The sequence below is a fragment of the Aotus nancymaae genome, unplaced genomic scaffold, assembly GCF_030222135.1.
Source record: "Aotus nancymaae isolate 86718 unplaced genomic scaffold, 86718_ANA_hifiasm-v0.15.2.pri h1tg000079l, whole genome shotgun sequence".
NCBI classification, from domain to species: Eukaryota; Metazoa; Chordata; class Mammalia; order Primates; family Aotidae; genus Aotus; species Aotus nancymaae.
In genome coordinates, this window is record NW_026988494.1 from 20,945,854 (window position 1) to 20,968,796 (window position 22,943).

General features: G+C 38.6%; 1 protein-coding gene across 4 annotated transcripts in view; it reads left to right on the plus strand.

The window, feature by feature from the left end:
• PPP3CC (protein phosphatase 3 catalytic subunit gamma) overlaps nt 1-22,943 on the plus strand; it is a 101,176-nt gene that overhangs the window by 21,270 nt on the left and 56,963 nt on the right. For all 4 annotated transcript variants that reach the window (XM_012435199.2, XM_012435201.2, XM_012435200.2 and 1 more), the window contains exons 2-3: nt 10,883-11,080; nt 11,429-11,553. In XM_012435199.2, coding sequence (XP_012290622.1) covers nt 10,883-11,080; nt 11,429-11,553 — 323 coding nt within the window. The remainder of the gene's footprint in view (nt 1-10,882; nt 11,081-11,428; nt 11,554-22,943) is intronic.

Sequence of the window (22,943 nt, forward strand, 5' to 3'; positions counted from 1 at the left end):
TAAAGGACAGAATCATGCAAGTCTGTGGTAATCAGTGGCTTCTGGCATCTGGGAGGTTGTGTTCTGATTATCTTGGACATAAATAGTCTATTCACATTGTCTTCTGCTTCTGGACCACAACAGTTCTGGGAATGCTGACTCAGCCACTGTTTGTCCATGGCAGTGATATTGGCAGTATGCATCATTACTTTATTCTCTGTAGTGTCAGTAATGGGTGCATGATACAAGCATTTACAAAAGTTCTTTTGATAAGTCTTCCACAAGGCTCAATTCTTATCTTTATCTTATAGCCAGGAACTTTAGATGTATGTAAGGAAGAAGCAGAAACCACCGTGGATCATGGGACTATAGGTTTTAGTTAATTTATTATATTAACCAGCATTATCAGAATGGAAGGGAGTGGAATCTTCTTCTTCTTTTTTTTTTTTTTTTTTAAGACAGGCTTTCACCATGTTGGTCAGGCTGGTTTTGAACTCCTGACCTCAGGTGATCCGCCCGCATTGGCCTCCAAAGTGCTTGGATTACAGGCATGAGTCACCACACCTGGCGAGTGGAATCTTTTATTACTGAAAATACATAGTCAGTTTTATGAGTATTTAGTCACTGATTATCCTGGAAGTAAGAATAGCTCACACAGGGAGGACATTGACAATTTCTGGGTCTTTCTTTTATTTATCTTATAAAGTGTATTATGAGTTTCACCAATCCAAGTTTAGTGAAACCTAGAAATAAAGCCCTCTTTTAGATAGCTATTCTGTCAGTCTTTGTACTTGAGTGTATATTTTCTTTTCTTTTCCGTTTTTTGAGACAGAGTCTTGCTTTTGTTGCCCAGGCTGGAGTACAGTGGCACGATCTCAGCTCACTGCAACCTCTGCCTCCTGGGTTCAAGCAGTTCTCCTGCCTCAGCCTCCCAGGTAGCTGGAATTACAGGCATGCCCCACCACGCCTGGCTAATTTTGCCCCTAGTAGAGATGGTGTTTTTCCATCTTGGTCAGGGTGGTCTCGAACTCCCGACCTCAGGTGATCCACCTACCTTGGCCTCCCAAAGTGCTGGGTTACAGGCGTGAGCCACCATGCCCGGCCTGAATGTGTATTTTCTTTAAACTGAAAGATAATTAAATGTTGAAGTATATTTATTTTTAACACATTTTATTATACGTGGTTAAATTAGGAAGGTTTAACTTTCCTTATGATTTGTGAGGTTTTTTTTCCTTTTAACCCAAATTTAATAAAGCAGAGTTCTCACAATAGTTTTGAGTTAATTAAAATTCAGAGTATGCCAAACAAAGCTAATAATTTTTATAATCCTTTAAAAAATTTTTAATAAGATAAAGGACTAAAGCTTTGTTTTACCTAATGGCCATTTAGTATAAACCCAAAGATGTTGTCGTTGTGAAAAACATCTTAACAGTTTCCTATTATTTGTTTATTTTTTAAGAGACAGGGTCTCACTTGATAGCATAGGGTCAGGTCACTGCTATGCTTTAAATATGGCCCCCAGAAAGCAATATGTTGGCGATTTGGGTGATGGGTATAGTAGAAGCCAAAACCTTACTATTATGTAGTATATTCATGTAAAAAATCTACACATATATCCCTTGAATCTAAATTTAAAAATAAAATCAAAAAAATATGTGTTGGAAAAGTTATCCCAATGCAACAGGAGGTGGGGCCTAATGGGAGGAGTTTTGGTCATGAAGGCCACCTCTCATGAATGCATTAATGTTGATTATAAAAGGTCTTGAGACTGCAAGTTCCATCTCTTGCTCTCTCTTGTCACCTCTTTGCCCTTTTGCTACAGGATGATGTAGCAAGAAGGCCCATGCCAGATGCCTGGACCCTCAATCTTTAACTTCCTAGCCCCCAGAACTATGAATGAATAAATTTATATTTATTATAAATTATCCAGTCTATGATATTTTGTCATAGCCACACAAAACAGACCAAGACAGAGAGATTGCAGAAGAGTATGTAGGATGAGAAATATTGCAGTTATTTTATTGTTTTGTTTTTTCTTTTTTGAAACGGAATCTTGCTCTGTCGTCCAGGCTGTAGTGCAGTGGCATGATGTTGGCTCATGGCATCCTCCTCCATCCGGGTTCAGGTGATTCCTCTGCCTTAGTCTCCTGAGCAGCTTTGACTACAGGTGCATACCACCATGCCCGGCTATTTTTTTGTATTTTAGTAGAGATGGGGTTTCACCATGTTGGTCAGGATGGTCTCGATCTCCTGACCTCGTGATCTACCCACCTTGGCCTCCCAAGGTGCTAGGATTACAGGTGTGAGCCACTGTGCCCAGCCTGTTTTTGCTTTTTGAGATGGAGTCTTACTCTGTTGTCCAGGCTGATGATTGTAGTTGACTGCAGCCTCAACTTACTAGGCTCAAAAGATCCTTCTGTTTGAGCCTCATGAGTAGCTGGGACTACAGGCAGATGCCACCACACCTGGCTAATTTAAAAAAAATTTTTGTAGAGATGGGGTCTCACCATGCTGCCAAGGCCGGTCTTGAACTCTTGGCTTTAAGCAGTCCCCCCAACTTGGCTTCCCAAAGTGCTGGGATTACTGGAGTGGGTCACCATATCTGGCTGACTGCAGCCATTTTTGGAAAATGACGTGCTACAGATATTGTAAGAGGAAAATATTTAACAATAACAGATTTCTAAAAATTGAAGATTGGCTAAATATTAATAAATTATGTAAGTAAATTGTATCTACCTAGGAGAAAATATTTGGTATTTTATGGTATCTGTGTATGTACTTATGCATTGAGATATTTGTCATCAAAACTTTTTTACTAGCGCATACAAGTACCTAACACATAGTAGCAATTCAATAAAATTATTTGAATGAATTAAGGATACTTGTCGATCATCGTTTTTATGGAGAGAGTTTTCATTCTGTTCTATGTCTTATTTTTATGTGTATTTTAGTTAGATGTCCACTTAGTCTGTTCAAGAAGTTATAACAAAATGCCTGAAAAAAAAATTCTCCCTAATGTTGCTGGAAAAAAAAAATACCTTAGACTGGATAATTTGTGAACAACAGAAATTTATTTCTTACAGTTCTAGAGGCTGGGAAGTCCAAAAGTTGAGTCTCCAGCAGATTCTATGTCTGGTGAGGGCCTGTTCCTTATAGGTGGCACCTTCTATGTGTCCTCATGTGGCAGAAGAGACAAAAAAGCTCCTTTGGACCTCTTTTTTAAGGGCACAAATCCCATTCATGAGGGCAGAGTCCTTATGACCTAATCATTTCCCAAATGCTCCACTTGTTAATACCACCACATTGGGGATTAGGTTTTAATCTATGAATTTTTGGTGGACACAAACATTCAGATCATTGCAGCTGTTAAGAAATGTTGAATCAGAAGTTGCTATTAATTTTTTTTTTTTTTTTTTGAGGCAGTCTCTCACTGTGTTGGCCAGGCTAGAGTGTGTGATCTCGGTTTACTGCAATCTCTGCCTCCCAGGTTCAAGTGATTCTCCTGTCTCAGTCTCCCAAGTAGCTGGGATTGCAGGCACCCACCACCACGCCTGACTAATTTTTGTATCTTTAGTAGAGATGAGGTTTCACCATGTTGCCTAGGTTGGTCTCGAACTCCTGACCTCAGGTGATCTGCCCACCTTGGCCTCCCATAGTGCTGGGATTATAGGCATGAGCCACTGTGCTCAGCCAGAAGTTGCTAGTCATTCTAAACTGGAAGCTTGACATAATATTTTGAATCAAGCATTTAAAAAATGCCTGCTTTTCATCAATAGTTTATTTTTATCCCTTTCATTCATTTAGGAAAGAAGAGTTTTCCTAAATGGGTTTTTTGTTTTCCATGAATTTTTTTTTTTAACAGCTGGCAAATCAGAGAAAATATTTATACAACTTATAATAGGCATCTCGAATTATTTTGAAACATTTGGGAATATATCTTCTGTAATGTTTTGCCTGTAATAATTGAATGGATATTCTCATTTGGTAATAACTTGGAAAATACAGAGTGGCCCATTTAAAATGTACTCCGATTTAAAGGTACTGTTGGAGGCATTGGTGACCAGGCCATTTTTCCTTTTAAATAGAGAAAGTATGACAAAATCTATTTTCAGGAAACAACCATAGCAATATTTTTAGTCTCATGTGGTCACACAGAATGTTGTCACTCTCCACCAACAGGTGGAATCTATTTCCACTCTCCTTGAACCTGGGCAGGCTTGTGACTGTTCCAACCAATTGAATATGGTAGAAATTATGTGATTTGATTTCTGAGGCTATGATATGATATAAATAGGATACAGCTGATCTAGCAATCCCACTACTGAGTATCTACCCAAAGGAAAATAAATCAACATATTTATTACAGTACTATTCACAACAGCAAAGATATAGAATCAGCATTGAATATCTATTAGTGGATGAATGGATAAAGAAAATACAGTATATATACACAATGGAATATTGTTCAGCCATAAAAAAAAAAAATCATATTACTTGCAGCAATGTGGTTGGAACTGGCAGTCATTATCTTAAGTTAAATAAACTAGGCACAAAAAGAAAAATATCATATATTCTCACTTATATGTGGGAGCTAAAAATTTGAACACATGGAGGTAGAGAGTGGAAAAATAGATAATAGAGACTGGGAAGGGTGAGTGGGGGTTGGGGGAGGATAAAGAGAAGTAAGTTAAAGGGTACAAACATACATAAAGATAGGAGTAAATTCAATGTTTGATAGCAGAGCAGGATGACTATACTTAAAAAAAATATGTTGTACCCGGTGATGAACATCCTGAAGACCCCAGCTTGATACTATGCATTATATACATGTAATTCCTCATGTACTCCTTAAATATGCACAACTAAAAAGAGGAAAAAAAAGATATTGCTTCTTCCTGGATCTCTCTTTGTCTTTTGATGCTTGTTGTTGGAATTCAGTCATATGAAGAGGCCACATGTGGATATTCGTATCAAAAACTGGAGCTAAGCTGCAGCCAGCAGCTAGTATTAACCATGATATGAGTGAGAGAGCTTTCAGGTAATTCCAGCCTCAGGCTGTCGAGTGTCCTGCTGAGGCACCAGAAGTTGTGGAGCAGAGACAAGCCAGCCCTGCTGTGCCCTGTCTGAATTTATGGTCCACAGAACCTGTGATAGATAATAAATGATTATTGTCTTAAGCCACTAAGTTTTGGGGTAATTCGTTACATGGCAGTAGATAATTAATACATAGAATTTCTAGAAGCTTATAGGGAAATAAAGATTTGAACAAAGACATTTATATGTATATATGACCCATATGGATCAGGTATGATCCATATATACGTATATATGATATGGGTCATATATATGTGTGTGTGTGTGTGTGTGTGTGTGTGTGTGTGTGTGTGTGTGTATATGGATGTTCTCTGTAGTATGATTTATTTTTTCTTTTTTTTAGAGTCAGGGTCTCACTCTGTCACCCAGACTGGAGTGCAGTGGCTCAGTCATAGCTCACTGGAGTCTTGAACTCCGGGGCTCAAGTGATCCTCCTGTCTCAGCCTTCCAAAGCACTGGGATTACAGGTGTGAGCTGCCATGCCTGGTCCTGCAGTATAATTTACAATTTTTGAAATAGTCTAGCTATGTAACAATAAGAAAATGTTTAAATAAATTATCATAAACACTATTTTCCTAAAGAAAAGTTGTCTACGTTTTCTATAGTCATAGACAAAGTTTAAAGAATTGGTATATAGTCAATTATATTATAATGATAAACCTAATTGAATTGTTTACATAGAAATGAGTAAGAACAAAAAAGACTTTACGGCTGATAAAAGGACATGTTCCCAGAACATAAAAGAACTTTCACCCATCAGTAAGAAAAGATATTAAATGTTTTAAATGGGCAAAAGAATTGAACAAGCATGTCCCCATAGAAGATATTCAAATGGCCAGTAATCAAGTAGAAAGGTACTCATCATCACCACTCATCAGGGAAATGCAAAGTAGAAAACAAAGAGATACCAGTAGGCACTGTAATGGAATAAAATTTAACGATGAGTAATAGCGAGTGTTGGCAAGGATATGAAGTAACTGGAACCCTTACACCTTGATGATGTGAGGGTAAAATGGTATCACTTTGTGAACTCTTGGGTAAAACCAATGTCAACACCATAAACTTTCAGTCCCATTCCTTGGTATATACCCAAGAGAAAAGAGTGCTTATGTCTACCAAAGCACACGTAGAATTATATTCATAGCAACTGTATTCATAATGGCTCAAACTGGAAAGCTGTTCTAGTCACACATTTTGCTGCCCTTCCCTTTATTCATGCAGTAGTGCTTAGCATGTAGCTGTGTTTAGTTTAATATGTGGTGTTAACATTTATTTAGGGAATCTCACCTCCCAATTTTTAAAATTTAAAACTGTGGTTTCAAATTTCTTTAAACCTTTCTCTTTAAATCACCTTGGTTTCGGAAACTAAAAGAAAGAGCTTATTGCACAGATGGCTCAAAGCACAAATTATAAAAAGGCTAACTTTTATCTACACCCAGTTCCAAATATTCAAGTATTTCCTTCCTCCTTGATCATATCATTCTTTTTTTTTTTTTTGAGAAGGAGTCTCATTCTGTCGCCCAGTCTGCAGTGATAGAGATACATGGTTCCCTATTTTAAGGTAATACACTCATGCATCTGAGAAATGTGTCATGAGATGATTTTGTCAGTGTGAGAACACCATGGAGTGTACTTACACAAACCTAGATGGTATAACTACTACACACCTAGGCTATGTGATATAGCCTATTGCTCCTAGGTCACATCTGCTCCTATCTGCTCCTGTAGAGCAGATTACTGCACTGAATACTATAGGCAGTTATAATACAATGGTAAGTACTTGAGTATCTAAACATATAGAAGATACAGTAAAAACACAGTATAAAAGATAAAAACTGATGCACCTGTGTAGGGCACTTAACCATGAGTCAGGGCTTACAGGACTGGAAGTTGCCCTGGGTGAGTTGGGGGTGAGTGATGAGTGAATGTGAGGGCCTAGGACATTATTATACACTACTGTGGACTTTATAAACTTTATAAACACTGAACACTTAGGCTACACTAAATTTATTTTTTTTTAAATTTCTTGGCTGGGCATGGTGACTCACGTCTGTAATCCCAGCACTTTGGGAGGCTGAGGTGGGCAGATCACTTGAGCCCAGGAGTTCAAGACCAGCCTAGATAGCATGGCAAAACCCCAGCTCTACAAAAAATACAAAAATTAGCCAGACGTGGTGGTACACACCTGTAGTCTCAGCTACTTGGGAGGCTGAGATGGGAGGATCACTTGAGCCTAGGAGATTGAGGCTGCAGTGAGCCCTCTTAGTACCACTGCAGTCCTGCCTGGGCAATAGAACAAGATCCTGTCTCAAAAACAAAAACAAATTTCTTTCTTCAATAATAAATTAGCCTTAGCTTACTGGAATGTTTTTACTTTATAAACTTTTCAATTTTTAAAAACTTTTGGACTTTTTTGTAATAACACTTAGCTTAAAACACAAGTACATTGTATAGCTATAGAAAATAATTTTTTCTTTATATCTTTATAGGCTTTTTCTATTTAAAAAAGTTAAAAAAATTTTTTTAACTTAAAAAGAGGCCAGGTGCAGTGACTCACGCCTGTAATCCGAGCACTTTGGGAGGCCGAGGCGGTGGATCACCTGAGGTCAGGAGTTCAAGACCAGCCTGGCCAACATGGTAAAACCCTGTCTCTTAAAAAAAAAAAATTAAGTTTTTTGGTAAAAATGAACACACACACAACTCACTGAGCACCTAGGCCTACACAGTCTACACAGGATATGAATATCCCTGGCTTCTCTCCCTCTACATCTTGTTCCACTGAAACACCTTGAGGGGCAGTAGCAGGCATGGAGCTGTCATCTTCTAGGATACTTCTTCTGGAAGCCCTACTGAAGGATCTACCTGAGGCTCTTCTTGAGACAATGTCACACTTTCCAGAAATATGCCCATGGCGTTTATTTGGTTTATTTCTATTTTTTATTGTAGACTTGTTTGTAAGCAGTTAATGCAGCGTGAACAGTCCCATGTATTAATTAAAGCCTTTCTGTTTGGGGGGTTCATGTTTTCATACTTCTTAAGGAGCTTGTTGAGGTCTGCAGAAGCTTCTGTCAAATCCTTCACTGTGAGTTTTCTTAGTGGTTCTTTTTCTTCTCCAGCAAACTGCCTTCTCTCTTGCTACTTCTTCAGCTATGCATTCCTATTCCAGTTCCAATTTATCAGTCAATTCCTGAGATGTTATTGTGGCTATAACATCACTAGGAGATCAGAGTTTTTCAACTCCATTTAACTACGGTCCATTTTTGACCAGAACATCATTATGTGACACACAACTGTATTTAGTTATTTTACTGGTTAGGTAGCGGCTATCATTTTTTCAGTGAAATTTAAGTAGTTAAAATGAGTCAAGTGGTAGCTAAAAGCATGACAAAACTTACTATAGGACTTTCTTTACTTGGAAATGATACAATATGATATGGATAGATCAAGTCTTTTAAAAATACCCATAGATTTCAACTTGGTTCTCAAGCTTGGTTCCATAAAGCTGGCAGTGCAACCATTGGACGTATATCAGAAATTAAATTGAGCACCTCCTTTTAAATGTATGGTTTGTAGACTTGTGGCTCTTAGATCCCAGGGGGTCTAAAGTAGACTGTATTACAAACTAGGCACATAACAAGACAACAGCCATTTTTTTTTTTTTGAGACGGAGTTTCTTTCTTGTTGCCCAGGCTACAGTGGAATGTCGTGATCTCAGCTTACTACAACCGCTGCCTTCTGGGTTCAAGTGATTCTCCTGCCTCAGCCTCCCGAGTAGCTGAGATTACAGGCATTCGCCACCACGCCCGGCTAATTTTTTTTTTCCTGAGACGGAGTCTTGCTCTGTCATCTAGGCTGGAGTGCAGTGGCATGATCTCAGCTCATTGCAACCTCTGCCTCTTGGGTTCAGACAATTTTCCTGCCTTAGCTTCCTGAGTAGCTGGGCTTACAGATGTCCACCACTACGCCCTGCTAATTTTTTTTTTTTTTTAAAAAGAGACGGGATTTCTCCACGTTGGTCAGGCTGGTCTCAAACTCCCGATCTCAGTTGATCTGCCTGCCTTGGCCTCCCAAAGTGCTGGGATTACAGGCAGGAGCCACTGTGCCCAGCCAACAGCAGCCAATTTTAAAATGTCAAAGTGTTTTTCTATTGAAATGACTAATTCTCCATGATATTATATATATAAACTTTGTACCCAATGTAAACTGAAGGTAGTGGTTAGCATTTCCAGATTGGAAAACATAACCAGATTTCCCTTATCCATTCTTTTATGCTCTGTTACTACAGCAAATTATTCTTAGATATAGCTCCATTCTGTTAGTAGTGTTATTATTATCAGTAACAAAGTACATTAAGCTATTGCTATTTGTTTTGTTTTGTTTTAAGACTGTGTCTTGCTGTGTTGCCCAGGCTGGAGTGCAGTGGTGTGATCTTGGCTCACTGCAACCTCTGCCTCCTGGATTCAAGTGATTCTCATGCCCCAGCCTCCCGAGTAGCTGAGATTACAGGTGCCTGCCACCACACCTGGCTAATTTTTGTATCTTTAGTAGAGATGGAGTTTCCCCATCTTGGCTGGTCTTGAACTTCTGACCTCAAGTGATCTGCCCGCCTCAGCCTCCCAAAGTACTGGGATTACAGGCATGAGCCACCATGCCTGGCCTAAGCCTTTTAAGAATAAAATATATATACATGATTCCCCTCTTCAGGAACTACAGTGAGACTTCTATTTTATTTTATGTTATTTTATTTTATTTTATTTTATTTTATTTTTTGGAGACAGAGTTTCACTCTTTTCACCTAGGCTGGAGTGCAGTGGCACAATCTCATCTCACTGCAACCTCCACCTCCAGGATTCAAGTGAGTCTCCTCCTGAGTAGCTGAGATTACAGGTGTGCACCACCACGTGTGGCTAATTTTGTATTTTTAGTAGAGATAGGGTTTCAGTATGTTGACCAGGCTGGTCTTGAACTCCTGACCTCAGGTGATACACTCGCCTCAGTCTCCCAAAGTGCTCGAATTACAAGCATGAGCCATTGCACCTAGCCGAGACTTCTAAAACAGGTTTCATTAGGTTAGTTCTATGGAAGAAATAAATGCCATTTTAGTATTGTGATTACTTTTCTTTCATTTTCTTTAACCACAGTTTCGTTTTTAACACCTTTTCCACAGAGAGAAGAACAAAGATATTTTTACCATCTAGTGCCTTGTCTCATTTATAACTTGTTCCCTGAATCAGCTTCAGGTCTTTCATGTTTACACATAAAACATTATAGGGCTGTGCATTGTGGCTCATGCCTGTGATCCCAGCACTTTGGGAGGCCAAGGTGGGTGGATTACTTGAGGTCAGGAGTTTGAGAACAGCCTGACCAAATGACGAAACTCTGTGTCTACTAAAAATACAAAAATTAGCTAGGTTTGGTGACATGCACCTTGTACTCCCAGCTACTCGGGAGGCTGAAACGGGAGAATTGCTTAAACATAGGCGGCAGAGGTTGCAGTGAGCCAAGATCATGTCACTGCACTCCAGCCTAGGCAACAGGCTCAAAAAACACAAAAATCAAACAAACAACAACAAAAATTATACTTTATGCACACACAAATCTTTAAAATGCCTTTGTGACCTTTTTATACTTAGCATTGATCATTTATTTAGTATCTTGAGATTTTTTTCCCACATAGTACTGGTGCTATAGATGTGAAATCATGGTGATTTATTAGTTTTAATTTGTCATGTAAAAGAATTGGGTTCTGTTTGTTCTCTATACATTTAAATATTCTAAATTATTATTATTATATTATTTTTTTTTGTAGCTGTCCCCTTTCCTCCAACCCAACGGCTTACTTTCAAGGAAGTATTTGAGAATGGGAAACCTAAAATTGATGTTTTGAAAAACCATTTGGTAAAGGAAGGCCGACTGGAAGAGGAAGTAGCCTTAAAAATCATCAATGATGGGGCTGCCATCTTGAGGCAAGAGAAGACTATGATAGAAGTAGATGCTCCAATCACAGGTATAAAAAGTATTTGCATGATACTGTTCATAGTTTAGATTTGCATGAGCAGTTTTGAGAAATAGTTACAAATAACCAGCTAAAAAGTGGTGTGATAATTTTTCTAGAAATTATGAGACAGTCAGGATTGGTTAGGATGTTTGTTGCTAATTGAAGAAATACAATTTTGACTGCCTCATATTTCCAATAGAACTATTTAATATGAATAGATTGACTACAGTTATACAGCAGTCCTGTTAAAAGCTAGAGTGATTTAAATTAGAAGTTAAACTATGATCCCTTTTAGTGTAATGCCCTTTTTCTTTTAAGATATAATTTCTCATCTCACTTTATAACTTTTTTTCCTAGTGTGTGGTGATATTCATGGACAATTCTTTGACCTAATGAAGTTATTTGAAGTTGGAGGATCACCTAGTAACACACGCTACCTCTTTCTGGGTGACTATGTGGACAGAGGCTATTTCAGTATAGAGGTAAAAATTAAACTGGATATGTTGGGACTGTTATATTGTCTTTTAAAAAAAAGAGGATTTCCATTCCTCAGTAGACGAAATTAAAATGAGAACTCTGGCAGAATTTATGAATTTTGTTATTTTCAAAATTAAAGTAGTAGAAATGTTTTCATTGATATAACAGTTATTCCTTTTTTAAAACCAGTAGAAAATCTGATAAATAGGCTATGTATTAATATTAACCCAACTGTACAAATAGTTAAATGTTCACTAACTTTTCTTCTTTGAAGATAGTGTACAGGCTGTATAAAAATGACACAAATTGCTGTTCACTCTAAATGGGGTTTATATTAGCTGACCTTAATTATAAGACCATAACTTGCTGAGCTATAATTAACACTTAGATTAACTGCCAGTGCTAAATAAGCACTAAGTCCGTTGTAGGAATAACTTCTGATACTGTTACACATAGATAGCACTTAATAAATGTTCATTGAAGGGGAAAAATGAATTGTAGTCAATGAAAACTTATACTTTCCTTTTATATATTTTGAAAATGGAAAGGTAGGAGCATGGTTAGAATTAAATAGAAGTTTTTATGTGTAAAAGATAAAACGTCTTTAGAACTTTATGCAAGAACTTGAGTACCAAGGACTTGAGTGGAACCACAGCACATTCACACTTAATGTTCATTGATTCAAATCTACATGCTGGCAAATAAAAGAGAAAAAAACTTTTGAAATAGTGTGGGTAATGGAATTTGTAATGTGCTCAAGAATAAGCGTGAGCTGAGAAATTGAGTCTGCTTTCTGCTTTCTGTCTTTGCTGTCTATAGTTCTGCCTGCCCTCCTTGTGTGGGAATCTTGCTGTACTAAGTGTGTTTCTGGTGGTGAAAGGTTTATTGTCATGCAGCCTCACTCCTAAATGCAAGTTGGCCCTCTCACCTGATGCCCAAGCAAAGGAGCAGCAGTTGCTCTATAACTGCAGGAAAAATAAGCAACAAAATCGATTTTTTGTTTTCAGTTAGATAGGCAATCTAAATTCGTGAATCAGAAAAGTTAAATGTTAACTGCCAGTGTGCAAAATTCATTTAGTATCAAATGTGAAGACAAAAGTTAAAGGTATAAACTGAGAAAATGGTAATGCCTATTTTTCCTGCTGCACGGTAAATGTCCAAGATCTCTAAATAGGTACTGGGAATAGATGGAGATCATGCTTGTAGACTGTATCATTGAAGAGCTTCCCAGTTGCCATTCACATCATGTATGTTTCAGTAGACCGTAAGTCAAATGTATGGATGTGGGGCCAGGCAAGGTGGCTCATGCCTGTAATCCCAGCACTTTGGGAGGCCAAGGTGGGTGGACCACTTGAGGTCAGGAGTTTGAGACCAGCCTGGCCAACATGGTGAAACCCTATCTCTACTAAAAATACAAAAATTTGCTGGGCATGGTGGTGGGCACCTGTAATCCCAGCTACTTGGGAGGCTGAGCCGGGAGAATTGCTTGAACGCTGGAGGCGGAAGTTGCAGTGAGCTGAGATTGTGCTGCTGCACTTCAGCCTGGGTGATAGAGCGAGACTTTGTCTCAAAAAAAAAAAAAAAGTATGGATATTAGAAAGACACATTGAGTGTTTATTTCTTTGTGTATTTGCTAGGATGAGGAAGTTTTAGAGGGTAAAGATTAGAAGAATGTAAAACTTAACTGAGTTTCTAATTAGCCATTTTATTCAATTTTATTTATTTTATTTTATTTTATTTTTTCAGAGATGGGATCTTGCTATGTTGCTTAGGCTGGAGTGCAGTGGCTCTACACAGGTGCAATCGTTTTGTACCTCAGCCTCCAACTCCTGAAATCAAGCCATCCTCCTGCCTCAGTTTCCTGAGTCTCTGGGACTATAGATGTGTACCACTGTGCCTGGCTAATCATTTTATTTCATAAAACAACTTTTTAATGATAAATTATTATGCCAGATTATCTTCTAATTAACTTATATAACTTAAAATAGCTTTACAATAGTTTTAATTCATTAATACTATTAATAAAGCACATATAAAATATCAACAATTATTTTGTGCACATACACCACAGAATATTTTGTGTTATGCATTTTTTTTCTCACTCATCAATAAAGTTCCTGAATGCCAACTTTATGGCAGGCTATGAGAATAAAATAAAGAATAAGATTTATGCTCTCTGTAGGAGCTGCCAGTCTAATAGAAAAGATACACTTATGAAAAGACCTTTCAGTATATTATAAAATGTACTTCTTGAATTAACAGTGTTCTTCATATTAGGACCAGTGTGCTTCATATTAGCACAGTGCCTGATACATAGTAGACATGCAGTTAATATTTGTTGAATGAATGAATGTTAATAAATCATAGTTTGTATTTAGCTTTATCCTGTTAATTGGATGTTTGCTAACTTAAAGGAGTTTTCTGCAATAACTTCAGAGATAAGTGAATCAAAACTTTAAGGTGACAATGAAATTTTATACCAGTGTTAAAACTGAACTATGAGATATATCTAGTGTTCATTGGAAGTCACTTAGATATAAATCACTAAGATAATGAACTTCTGTAGGTTATAGCTTAGTCTAACATGTTACACATATACACTTGAAAAATAATTTTTTTTTGCCATAGTTCCTCATAGGACTTTATACCAAAAAAAGAAAAGAGAAATAATTTTTTAATCAATATTCTTGATAACCATGAGTCTGATGTTTTTGTTTAATAGATGAAAATAAGGTCATAGAATCCTTATTAAAATTTTTTGTTATAGTTTAGTTTTTTGTTTGTTTGTTTGTTTTTTTGAGACAGAGTCTTGCTCTGATGCCAGGATGAAGTACAATGGCACAATCTCAGCTCACTGCAACCTCTGCCTCCCAGGTTCAAGTTATTCCCCTGTCTCAGCCTCCTGGGTAGCTGGGACTACAAGCGTGCGCCACCACACCTGGCTGATTTTTTGTATTTTAGTAGAGACGGGGTTTCACTAATTGGCCAGGCTGGTCTCAATCTCCTGACCTTATGATCCACCCACCTCTGCCTCCCAAAGTGCTGAGAATATAGGCGTGAGCCACCATGCCCGGCCATAAATAGTTTAGTTTTTAATAGAAAAATTGGGAAATGCAGAATACAGAAAACAAAAACTTTTTAGAAATCAGAGATAATCACTGTTAGTGTTTTATTATATTTTCTTGCAGTCCTTTTTCTTCTTTTATATTTGTATATATTTTGTTTTTAAGAAAATCGGGAGCATTTTATATGCTCCTTTTCTGATCTTCTTTTTCCACTCAGGATTGTGGGGAAAGCATTTTTCTCTATTGTTAAGATTTCTCCAGAAGTGTAGTGTCAAAGTCAAATAAAAGAGACAATCTCTGAAATTAAAACATTTTATCTGGCAAGAAAAAAATGCAGTTCTGGGCATACACACAGACTGCTCGGTCTTTGTTATGTCTGAAGAAAAGAGAAAGTTAGGTTTTATGAAAAAGGAAAATGTTATATATTGTTCTTTGAGAAAGTTCATTGACACTAGCAAGGTTCTGGAGAGCTGGCAAGTTTTACTTAATCTCAGTAATCAATTTATATTCTACTTGATCTCCATTAGTAGTTTCATGAGTCCATCAGTTTGTTTATTAGAGTTGTAGAAATTTTTATTTAGCCTATTGCTCTTAATGTTATCAGCAACCTATATATAAGAGTATTTGTTGAAATCTTTCCATGAATCTGATTGTGTGGTTTTTAGTGACAAAACAGTACCTGTGGACGAGAAAAGCTTAGAATAGCCATGGTTAAAATCTGATGACAATTGATAAGGAATTTTGTTATTTCTATTATAGATAGCATTTTAGGATACAATAACCAGAATTAACTGAAAACATAATAGATTTTAATGAATTATACAATTTTTGAAACATTTATATTAACAACGTACCCATAAATGCAACTAAAAGAAGACCTAGTATCACTTGTGATTTAACAGTTTCTTACATAATTTACTAAATAAGCCTAATCATTTCATATCTGTGTAAGATGAGAGATATAGATCTTTTGAAGCTTTCCAGAGGCTGAACTGAAAAATCCCAAAGTTAATTTAATTTCATTTTTTTGAGATAAAGTGTTACTCTGTCACCCAGGCTGGAGTACAGTGGCATGATCTCAGCCTACTGCAACCTCCGCCTCCCAGGTTCAAGCGATTCTCCTGCTTCAGCCTCCGGAGTACCTGGGATTACAGCCGCCCGCCACCACGCCCAGCTAATATTTATATTTTTAATAGAGATGGGGTTTTACCATGTTGGCCAGGCTGGTCTTGAACTCCTGACCTCAGGTGATCCACCTGCCTCAGCCTCCCAAAGTGCTGAGATTACAGGTGTGAGCCACTGTGCCCAGCCCCAAAGTTATTTTAGCTCAAAAAGACTTACTTGAGGCCGGTCACAGTGGCTTAAGCCTGTAATTCCAGTGCTTTGGGAGGCCTAGATGGGAGGTTCACCTGAGTCCAGGAGTTCAAGACCAGCCTAAGGAAAACCTTGTCTCTATAAAATTAAAAAGCAAAAAAAGACTTAATTGAGGATTTGATTTTGGGGACATTTGTCAAAGTTGTCAAAAGGCTCAGAACATCTGATCAAAACAGAATTACACAGGTCACTGTAAAACAGTAGTCATTTGGCTGGGTGTGGTATATCTGAATGTAGCAATTCAGATACATCAAGAAAAACTGAGAATTACAGTGGAGGAAAACATTGCTTTTCTAGGCTTTCCCACCAACCCCAAGACGGAGTCTTGCTCTGTCACCCAGGCTAGAGTGCAGTAGTGTGATCTCAGCTCACTGCAACCTCTACCTCCTGGGTAGCAATTCTACCTTAGGCTCCCAAGTAGCTGGGATTACACACACTGCTATGCCTGGCTAATTTTTGTACTTTTAGTATAGACGGGTTTTATCATGTTGGCCAGGGTGGTCTTGAACTCCTGACTTTGTGATCCGCCCACCTTGGCCCTCCCAGAGTGCTGGGATTAAAGGCATGAGCCACTGCACCTGGCCGCTTTTCTAGGGTTTTAAGATAAACCTCTGAGTGTCAGATCATAATAGTAGAGTTAGAACAGGAGAAAAAAAGTTACAGGAGCTGATGAAAAAGTTGGAGAGAGTTACCTTCTAGCCAAGCAAAAGATACACTTTTTCAAGTGGAGAAAGAACAGAAGGCAATAATATATGATGTACAATCATGTGCAGTGAGGGGCAGCAAAATTTGAACTTCTGAGATTTATTTCTGAAAAATTTCCAAAAGAAACAGATTTCAGAATTAAAAGTCGAAACCTCTTACAGTTTTACTAACAGAAAATCAATACTTTAAGAAAAGCCTTGCTCTACCATAGGAGACCAAATTTTTTAGTTTTGTATTAGTGTCTTTTTTTTTTTTTTTTTTTTTTTTTTTTTTTTTTTTGAGACGGAGTTTCGCTCTTGATACCCAGGCTGGAGTGCAATGGCGCGATCTCGGCTCACCGCAACCTCCGCCTCCTGGGTTCAGGCAATTCTCCTGCCTCAGCCTCCTGAGTAGCTGGGATTACAGGCACGCGCCACCGTGCCCAGCTAATTTTTTGTATTAGTAGAGACGGGGTTTCACTATGTTGACCAGGATGGTCTCGATCTCTTGACCTCGTGATCCACCCGCCTCGGCCTCCCAAAGTGCTGGGATTACAGGCTTGAGCCACCGCGCCCGGCCGTGTATTAGTGTCTTTTTAATATCAAAGCTCAATCTTTAGAAAGACCATACATCATTTTATTTATTATAGCCAACTTGATCACATACAAAATTCCTTTTATAAATTTCGTTTTCACAAACCATATTACAATTTTATTCAGACCATTAATGATGTGCTTGGACTTTCTGCTTTGTCCTGTATTTCCTTTTTCTTAAGTAACTGTTTTATTGGCTGGGGAACAGTGGCTTATGCCTGTAATCCTAGCACTTTGGGAGGCCAAGGTGGGTGGATCACAAGGTCAGGAGTTCAAGACCAGCCTGGCCAAGATGGTGAAACTCTGTCTCTATTAAAAATATAAAGATTAGTCTGGTATGGTAGCGGGCACCTGTAATACCAGCTACTCAGGAGGCTGAGGCAGAGAATTGCTTGAACCTGGGAGGCAGAAGTTGCAGTCAGCCGAGATTGCGCCACTGTGCTCCAGCCTGGGCGACAGAGCGAGACTCCAGCTCAAAAACAAAAAAAAAATACAATAGCCATTTTATTTTAGGACAAAAATTTGGCACATAAGATTCTTTATCATACAAATTATTATATTTCTCAATAAAGAACACATTTTTATGCCTACCTTATAATTTAAAAAAATTTTTTAAAGAGATAGGGTCTTTCTCTGTCATCCTGACTGGAGTGCAGTGGTGCAATCATAGCTCACTGTAACCCTGAACTGGGCTCAAGCAGTCCTCTTGCCTCAGCCACTCCAGTTAGCTAGGATTACAGGCGTGCTACCACACTCAGCTAATTTTTTTTTTTTTTTTTTTTTTACATTTTTGTAGAGATGGGGCTCACTATGTTGTTCAGGCTGGTCTTGAACTTCTGGCCTTAGGATATACTCCAACCTCAGCCTCCCAAAGTGCTGGGATTACAGGCATGTGCCACCACAGCCAGCCTTTATCGACAATTTTAAAAACAATTAATTTATCGGCCGGGCCCAGTGGCTCACGCCTGTAATCCCAGCACTTTGGGAGGCCGAGGCGGGTGGATCACAATGTCAAGAGATCGAGACCATCCTGGTCAACATGGTGAAACCCCGTCTCTACTAAAAATACAAAAAATTAGCTGGGCATGGTGGCACGTGCCTGTAATCCCAGCTACTCAAGAGGCTGAGGCAGGAGAATTGCCTGAACCCAGGAGGCGGAGGTTGTGGTGAGCCGAGATCGCTCCATTGCACTCCAGCCTGGGTAACAAGAGTGAAACTCTGTCTCAAAAAAAAAAAAAAAAAAAAAAAATTTATTTATCAAAGATTTACTTAAGTCATAAGAACTGAAAAAACACTTGGGTTAATTTCTATGTATTTTATAGGGATTTCTGACTGACTACATCAGATTTCATTATGTAGACACAGCATACGACATAGTATATGTATGTAATATATATGCAAATCTACACAGATATACATAATTGTAAATAAATTCTTACAGCTTTTATTTTAGAGTTTTGGTCATGAGATAGTAAAACACTCACCAATTTATAAAAAACAGTTGGATCCAGATTATCTCTTTGACAAAATGGAATAAGGCTAAATTTTAAGATTATTTTTTAAAATAGGCAATCTTATACGAATTGTGAACCAAATTTTGAGTAAAGTAGTTTGAGTCAGTTGCCAATAAACTGGATTGGACACAGAATAGTTAATTGTGGAAATATGACTGAATTATCTGAGGAGGCCCAAAAGATACAGAATTATTTTAACAAGGTCTGTTCAGTATTTTCTTGGTGTCAATTCTTTATCCTTGAAGATAAAAGTGTTGCCATTCCTCTTAGTATGAGCTGGCTGTCTTTGCATAGGAATTACATCTTTGCCAAAGAAACAGCATGAAGGTCAAAATGCTTTTCTTTTATATCTCCTACTTTTAAGTGTTTTATTTAAATGATCAGTATGCCAGAATAGCCAAAGAGTTTTGAAAAAAAGAGAGTTTAGTTTAGAAAAAGATGAAGAGGAGGAATTGTCAGAGAGGGAGGGGAAAGCTCTAGAGAGGAAAGCGTTTCAGCTAGCTTTGAGGCAGTATTTTGTAGTGAGTCATTCTTTGAGTCCTGAATGCTTTTTTTAGCCTGAAAATATCAGTGAGATATGCATATCTTATTTGGAGTGTATTATTTTATAACTGTGGTCTTTTAGTTTAAAGAACAACAGACTGTTTGAGTGATCCTTAGAATGTTTGAACATGTTATCGGCTGGAATCCCAGAAAATATCTTGGCATGTCTTTGAATTTTGAGAGCCCATTTTATTGTGGGTGCTCTGGTTTAATGCCAAATATACAAAAACCAATTAAATGTAAGGACTGAATTTGCACAGGCCAAATAAACACAAGCACAGATGGGAAAATACAGTACCCAGTTACCAAGAAGGATGATAAGAAGCCTTCTCCAACTGAAGAAAAAAAGAGATCTCAAGGCCTCAACCCAAAGGGAAAAATCCCTTCCCTGAGACCCCACAGCCAGACCCCACAGACAAGGACAAAAAGAGTCTTCCTGAATAGGAGATTTCTCAGTCAGATCTGACAGGAAGGGGAAAGACACCATCCCATCCAAATCCCAAATAAAACAGAACTCAACCAAAATCAGGAGTTCAGTCCAAGAATGACTCACTAAGGAAAAAAGGCAGTTTGCAGAAGTTGGTAGGGGAAGGGTTGGTTTTCAAAGGGCCCCAGTGTGGCTACCTCATGCTATAGTTCCAATGGCTGGTGATTTTCTTTGAGATGAGTCAGCCTTGGACTTACACTTGACCAAGTATGTCAAAGTCAAAACAAAGAGATGAATCTCTGAAATTAAGATGTTTTATTTGTGAAGAAAGAATTGCAGTTTAGGGCATGCATGCAGACAGAATGGTATGTCCAAAGAAAAGAGAAGGTTAGAGGTTTTATGAAAAAGAAAAATGTTATGTATTGCTCTTTGAGAAAGTTCGTTGGTACTAGTGAGGTTCCGGAGAGCTTGCCAGGTTTGATTGGTGAGTAATGGCAGTGGGTAAAATTAGCCTTAGAATTTCAGCAGGTCATTTCAGTAGCCATTAGGTAAAACTGGCTTCTAGTCATAGCAGGCAGTTTCGGCAGACAGGCTTGCAGAGAATTACATTTTTGGGGCTATGTTATATGCCCTGAGTGCTTTTCTCCCCTGGCCTCTTGACTCTGTTTTAGTTGTGTATGACAGGAATAACCCATGATCAACTTTCACAATAGTTAATGATATAAATACCTTAATTGATTTCACCATTCCTCTACTGCAGGAAAAATAGGTTTATAGCAGGTCATGCTATTACCTACATTTTCCCTCCGTCTTCCTTACAAACAATATCTCCATTTTATTCAGATAAATGGGATTGGGGTTGCAGGGAGAACCTTTGATGTCAGAGAAGGAACACCCTGCGATCAAAGGTTCCTTATCCCAGTGCCAGGGAATGAATTCTAGTTGGTCTGAACTAATCAAGACAATCAATTTCCTGTCATCAGTTATTGGTCTAGGGGTAAACATTGGATTTTCTTTTAACCAGTAGTATGCTGGGTTTTTTTTTGTTTGTTTGTTTGCTTTTGGAAACACTCTTTCTTGATGAAAAGACTGTTGCAAGGTGGAAGCTTCTGGACCCCTATTCCACCAGTTTGAATGTGGATATGTGTACTGTAGCAGCCATGCTATGACTATGAGGAGATGACATCACTAAGGAGGAAAAGCAGACCTGCTGTGAATCTCAGATCACAGAGGTACAGAGGGCTTGGTTTCTTGGTGATGATGTTGAGCTAGTACACCAAACATGTACATCTCATCTCCAGACTTCATGTGTTTATTTTATTTTATTTTATTTATTTATTTTTGAGACAGAGTTTCACTCACTCTGTCACCCAGGCCGGAGTGCGGTGGTTTGATCTCGGCGCACTGCAACCTCCGCGTCCCGGGTTCAAGCAATTGTCCTGCCTCAGCCTCCAAAGTAGCTGGGATTACAGGCATTCACCACCACACCTGGCTAATTTTTGTATTTTTAGTAGAGATGGGGTTTCACATGTTGGCCAGGCTGATCTCAAACTCCTGACCTCAGGTGATCTGCCTGCCTTGGCCTCCCAAAGTGCTGGAATTACAGGTATTAGCCACCGTGCCCAGCCCAGACTTCATGGTTTATGAGATACTTAAATATCTTATACAACAGCAAATTAGATTCTGTATCACTTGTATTTAAATGGTACAAGGTTGTTTTCCAATTACTTCCTTTGTGCACATTGCTGAAGTTAACATCTTTTTGAATATATCTGTGATGGCATTTCAGATACTTACTTAGATGAGATTCTCACACATGAAGTAACTGGATTAAAGATTTTTTTTTTTTTTTTTTTGAGACAGAATCTCTCTCTGTCGCCCAGTCTGGAGTGCAGTGGTGCAATCTCAGCCCACTGCAGCCTCTGCCTCCTGGATTCAAGCAATTTTCCTGACTCAGCCTCTGGAGTAGCTGGGATTATAGGCGCCTGCCACCATGCCTGGCTGCATTTTTAGTAGAGATGGGGTTTCATTATATTGGCCAGGCTGGTCTCGAACTCCTGACCTTGTGATCTGCCTGCCTTGGCCTCCCAAAGTGTTGGGATTACAGATGTGAGCCACTGCGCCCAGCCAAGAGTAGAGCATTTTTAAGACTTCTGTTGCTGATAAAATAGAATAGTGAAGTTTTATTTTTCTTTGAGCCTTTTGATGTCCCCTCTTCATTTGTATCTATTTCAAAGTGCTGGCCAGGTGTGGTGGCTCATGCCTGTAATCCTAGAATTTTGGGAGGCCAAGGTGGGCAGATCACCTGAGGTCAGGAGTTCGAGACCAGCCTGACCGACATGCTGAAACCCTGTCTCTACTAAAAATACAAAAAGTTAACCAGATGTGGTGGCGTGTGCCTGTAGTCCCAGCTACTTGGGAGTCTGAGGCAGGAGAGTCGCGTGAACCCAGGTGGCAGAGGTTGCAGTGAGCTGAGATCATGCCACTACATTCCAGCCTGGGTGACCGAGTGATACTCTGTCTAAAAAGAATAAAAATAAAAATAAAAACAAAGTGCTTCCTCTGAGAGAAGCAGCTTCATTTTAGGTTTTTTTTAATTGATTTTGTGAGAAAAGAAAAGATTAAAAGGAACATTTTCAGCAAAGATATAGTGTATTAAATGCACAGAAGCCACCAAAGAGAAAAATGTTGTCAGATGACCTGGTGATATAAATATTGTTAGATGTCCAATTGATGAACAGGTATTGACACACACAAATAATTCTGGAGGTGGAGTGAAAATTCTGTTCACATAGAAGTGAAGAAGTAATTGAGTGGTTGAGCCAGGCGTGGTGGCTCACATCTGTAATCCTAGCACTTTGGGAGGCTGAGGTGGGTGATCACCTGAGGTCGGGAGTTCGAGACCAGCCTGGCCAACATGTGAAACCCCATCTCTACTAAAAATACAAAAATTAGCCAGGCATGGTGGCGGGCGCCTATAATCCCAGCTACTCAGGAGGCTAAGGCAGGAGAATCACTTGAACCCAGGAGGCAGAGGTTGCAGTGAACCAAGATCACGCCACTGCCCTCTAGCTGGGCAACAGAGCAAGACTCCATCTCAAAAAAAAAAAAAAAGAGAAGTAATTGAGTGGTTGAACAGATTTCTTGATAATCATGACCTTGTAATTGAATTATATAAAACAATTGTACAGTTGC